Source organism: Pterocles gutturalis, unplaced genomic scaffold (assembly GCF_000699245.1).
Source record: "Pterocles gutturalis isolate BGI_N339 unplaced genomic scaffold, ASM69924v1 scaffold27045, whole genome shotgun sequence".
NCBI lineage: Eukaryota > Metazoa > Chordata > Aves > Pterocliformes > Pteroclidae > Pterocles > Pterocles gutturalis.
Window position 1 is genome coordinate 3932 of NW_010141670.1, and position 4017 is coordinate 7948.

Here is a 4017-nt window from a genome sequence, read left to right on the forward strand (position 1 = left end):
AACTGCACGGCCGGGGGCCACCCCCCGCCCCGCACTGCCTGGAAGCGCTGGGGCTGGGCGCTGGAGCAGGATGACAGGTAACCCCTGGGGACTTTCATCCTCCCTGTCCTGCTGTGGACCCCCCCCTCGCAGGGTCTGTGGGCTGAGGGAGAGGGGTTGGGGTTGCCCATAGCTCTGCAGAGAGGAAAGCATTGCAGTGTCCCCAACCCATGCCCCTGAGATGGCTGGTGTGCTGCCAGCCTTAATGTCACAGATTTATTTGTAAGCCATCTGGCCTTACCCAGGTCACTGTCCCCACCGAGGGGCAGTGGGGAGGAGCTTTGCACGTCCGATGTGTGCTCAAATCTCAAAATACTCCTTGTGCTCCCCCTTAATTTCTTCTGCTTTTTGGTTTCCACCTCCCTGCCCGTGTCAGGCTGGGAGTGCTGGAGTGGACTCTGGGGAAGGTTATTTTTTCCCTTTAGCGATGAAAAAGCTCAATTCTTCATGCCTTTCCCTGGTTCAAAGCAGCATCCTTCCCTGCAGCAGCTGCTGGAGCTGGCTCCAAGTGCTAACCCACACCATCAGATGCCCAGCGCTTGCCACGTGTGTGGGTGGCCTTCAGCCCCCTCACTTATTTCAACTTTTTTTTTTCATCAGCTCTGTTTTCCCAGGGCTCATTTCTCCCTCTCTCCCCGTTTGCCGCAGGGTTTTCATGGATGCTCAGGGACGGCCACACAGGGGCTGCCATCCCAGAGGAGGCGGGGAATTACACCTGCCACGCCAGCAGCGCGCTGGGCTGGGACGAAAAATTCATCACCCTGGAGTTCACCGGTACCCGCTCCCCGCTGGCCAGCAGTGTCCTGGGAAGGGGGTTTATTGTCCCTCCTTGCTGTCCCTTGGCTGGCAGCTGGGACCTTGTGACACGCTGGCTGTGGGCTGGGGCTGGCTGTGATGGAGGGTGTTGGGGGGCAGCACCCAGGGTCCCCTTGGCGTGAATGTCACCACAGCCAGCGCTGCAGGGAGTCACCGCAGCCATCTATGTCCCCGTGGCACAGAGCCTCCCGCCATCCTGGCGCTGACGCCGAGCCTGAAGGCGCTGGTGGGAGAAGACGTGGCCCTGGAGTGCTGGGTTTCGGGGGTGCCCCCACCTCACGTTGCGTGGTACAAAGGTGAGGCTGGGACAGACCTGGGGAGCAGACCCCCTCTGTGCACTGGGGACCCTCCACCGCCCTGCAGGGATGTCACATGTGGGGTGATGATGGCAGGAGGGACCCCTGGAGCACTGGGGGTGCTGATGGGGGGGGTCTCGGGGCAGGTGAGCAGGCGGTGGCGGCGTTCCCCCCTGGCACCCAGCGCGCGGTGCTGCGGCTGCAGGCGGTGCAGGAGGAGTATGCGGGGCTGTACGTCTGCGAGGCTCTCGGCGAGGCTGGAGTCGCCTTTGACAACACCGTGCTGGACGTGGGCTGTAAGTCTATGCCTCCTTTTTGGTGCCCCTGGGTGCTCCAGCCCGTCTCCATCGCTCTGCCTCTGGGCTCAGCTCCCGCTTGCTGCTTCCCGCGACTCCTTGCCCCAGCTCCTGCGTTTCCCATTGGGGGGTGTCAGTGATCAGCACAAACAGGCTGAAGCCTGGTGGGATTGCCAAGGGTCAGGAGGAGGGAAGAGGCTCAAGAAGTGGCAGAAGACTGGTGCAGATGCTGTTGTATGGGACACGACAGCTTGGGGCAAGGCTGGGGGTGCAAAGTGCCATGAGTGGGATTAGGTGGAGGTGGGGGCTGGCTTCTGCGTGTCTGAAAATCCGGGTACCCCAAGCGATGCTCAGGGTTTCCAACCAACGGCAGAAGGGATGGAAGAGCCTGGGGAGGAGGAGGAGGAGAGGGGATTCTGAGTTGGGGGCAGCAAAGGCTTGAAGCAGTTAATGATGGAAAAGTGCAAGAGGTTTTGCTGTTCCAGGGAGCTGTGTGTAACTGGAAAGGGAGGAAACTGCAATGGCTGTGACGGTTTTGGAAAAACACCGAACGCATTAAGTCAATGTCATAATTTTTCAGGGCATCTGGCTCGTGGGTTTTGCAGCCCCCGTCTCTTCTCTGCGCTGGGCTGTGCCCAGAGCCTGCTATGGGGAAGCCGGGGTGTGGGACCTGCCTGAGCCCCTTCCCCACTGCTCTCTCCTCCAGCTGCCCCCCACTTTCCCGAGCCCCTGGGGGACGTGGCGGTCGAGGTTGGGGAGAGTGTGACCCTGCTGTGCCGTGTCGAGGGCTCTGCCCCGCTGCGGATTGACTGGTCCCGGCAGGACAGGAAGCCTGTGATGGGTTGGCACGAGCTGCATGGTGTTTCTGGACAGCTGGAGGCTGCTGAGCTCCGCATTGACAGTAAGGGAGCCAAGCATGTGCTGGCGTGGCGGAGAGCATCCGTGGGCATCCCGCCCGGGTGCACGCTTACAGCTCAGGCTTCTCCCCACCATGTTCCAGGCACCTCGCTGGATGACCAAGCCGTCTACATCTGCGAAGCCCAGAATGAGTTTGGGAAAATCCAAGCGGAGGTCAAGCTGGCAGTCGCTGGACACGGTTTGCTCTTACATGCTTTTGTTGGTATATTGATCCACCATCGCCCTGATGGCGAGCAAGCAGCAGACTTGTGCAGCCACGTCTGCTCCTGAGCCGGCCGCGGTGAACACTCAGCAAACCCCCTCCCTGCGCAGGGTTTGGATAATGCCCTTCCAGCTCTTTGGCTTAATGCCCTGACACATGCTTGAACCCAAACTATAGATCAATATCCCCAAGTTCTTGAGGGAGCCAAATGTCAGAGCTGGCCTGTGCAGAGCCAAGGTCTGGATCTTGGAAGAAAGACAATCCAGATCTGTTCTGAGCGTTCCTGGCCAGTTCATCTCCAAATAATATCGCTTCCCTTTCCTTTCTTTCAAGCAGCCCCAGAAATAGCTCTGGCACCCCCAGTGCTCCGTGTGCTCGCGGGCCAGCCCGTGTCACTGCCCTGCGTGATCCTGGCTGGGACACCGTTCCCAGCTCGCCGCTGGCTAAAGGATGGGCAACCGGTGAGGCTCCCGCGCCCGCTGGGATGGTGGGTGGGTGCAGTCCTGCTGGGGGACGGGTGCCCCAACCTCCCAGGGCCAAAGCTGCTGGTAAAAGATGCTGGGGGAGCACTTGGGTTGGGAGGGTGACATGGGTTCACCACCACATCAGTGTGTTCCTACTGGAAATGTTTCTAGGGTTGGTTTCTAGATATGCTGCAAAGACACAGCGATATGGTAACTTCTGACCCACCCCCCCCATCTGTCCTGCTCTCTGTCCATGCCCAGGTAGCCCCGAGTGGCCGCTACTCCGTCCGGGCTGACGGGAGCCTGCATGTGGAGCAGGCATTGCAGGAGGACGCAGGGACATTCACCTGTGAGGTGACCAATGCCCTCGGCTCACAATCTCTGGTTGTCCGTGGTGAGTGGCCGGGTGCTGGGTGTCCCCATGCTGCGGTGACCAGGGATGGATGTCCTCAGCACTTCTTAGGCTGCAAAGCACCACTGCCTGGGCCACGCAGGATGAGGTGCTTCTCTTCCTTCCCAGTTCCTCCCAGCATTGAGCTTGGCCCTGTCCTCATCACCGCCACCGAGGGAGTGGCTGTCACTCTGCAGTGCAATGCCACCGGTGTGCCCCCACCTACTGTCACCTGGGCAAAGGTAGGTGACAGGGACAGGCAGCCTGCAATCCCACGGCCAGCCGCGCTGTGGGTCGCCCTTGGGTGTGGGGTGATGTGTTTGAAGGGAACATAGCTCCCCAGTGTGGCTGTGGCTGCCTAGGGAGGTGGCGCTGGGAAGCCAGGACCAGGAGGCAGTTTGCTCTGATGGGTCCAGAGCCCTCTTGTTGCCCCTGGGATGCTCACCTCGTCGGAGGGTCTCTGCCATCTTCCTCCCTCCCTTCCCATTCCTCTGCAGGGCACAGAGCCCATCTCACTGAGCCCACGCCACCGCCTCGACCCCAATGGGACCCTCCTGATCCCTTCGCCGTCCCTTGGGGATGCTGGGACCTACTT

The 4017-nt window shown here is 60.6% G+C and overlaps 1 protein-coding gene across 1 annotated transcript in view; it reads left to right on the forward strand.

Moving 5' to 3' along the window:
• Positions 1-4017, forward strand: part of LOC104469556 (hemicentin-2-like) — a gene marked incomplete at both ends in the record, with an annotated part of 24177 nt that overhangs the window by 3229 nt on the left and 16931 nt on the right. Inside the window, 8 exon segments of the mRNA XM_010084109.1 lie at positions 688-813; positions 1038-1151; positions 1298-1447; positions 2154-2348; positions 2448-2543; positions 2901-3028; positions 3293-3425; positions 3552-3664. Coding sequence (XP_010082411.1) covers positions 688-813; positions 1038-1151; positions 1298-1447; positions 2154-2348; positions 2448-2543; positions 2901-3028; positions 3293-3425; positions 3552-3664 — 1055 coding nt within the window.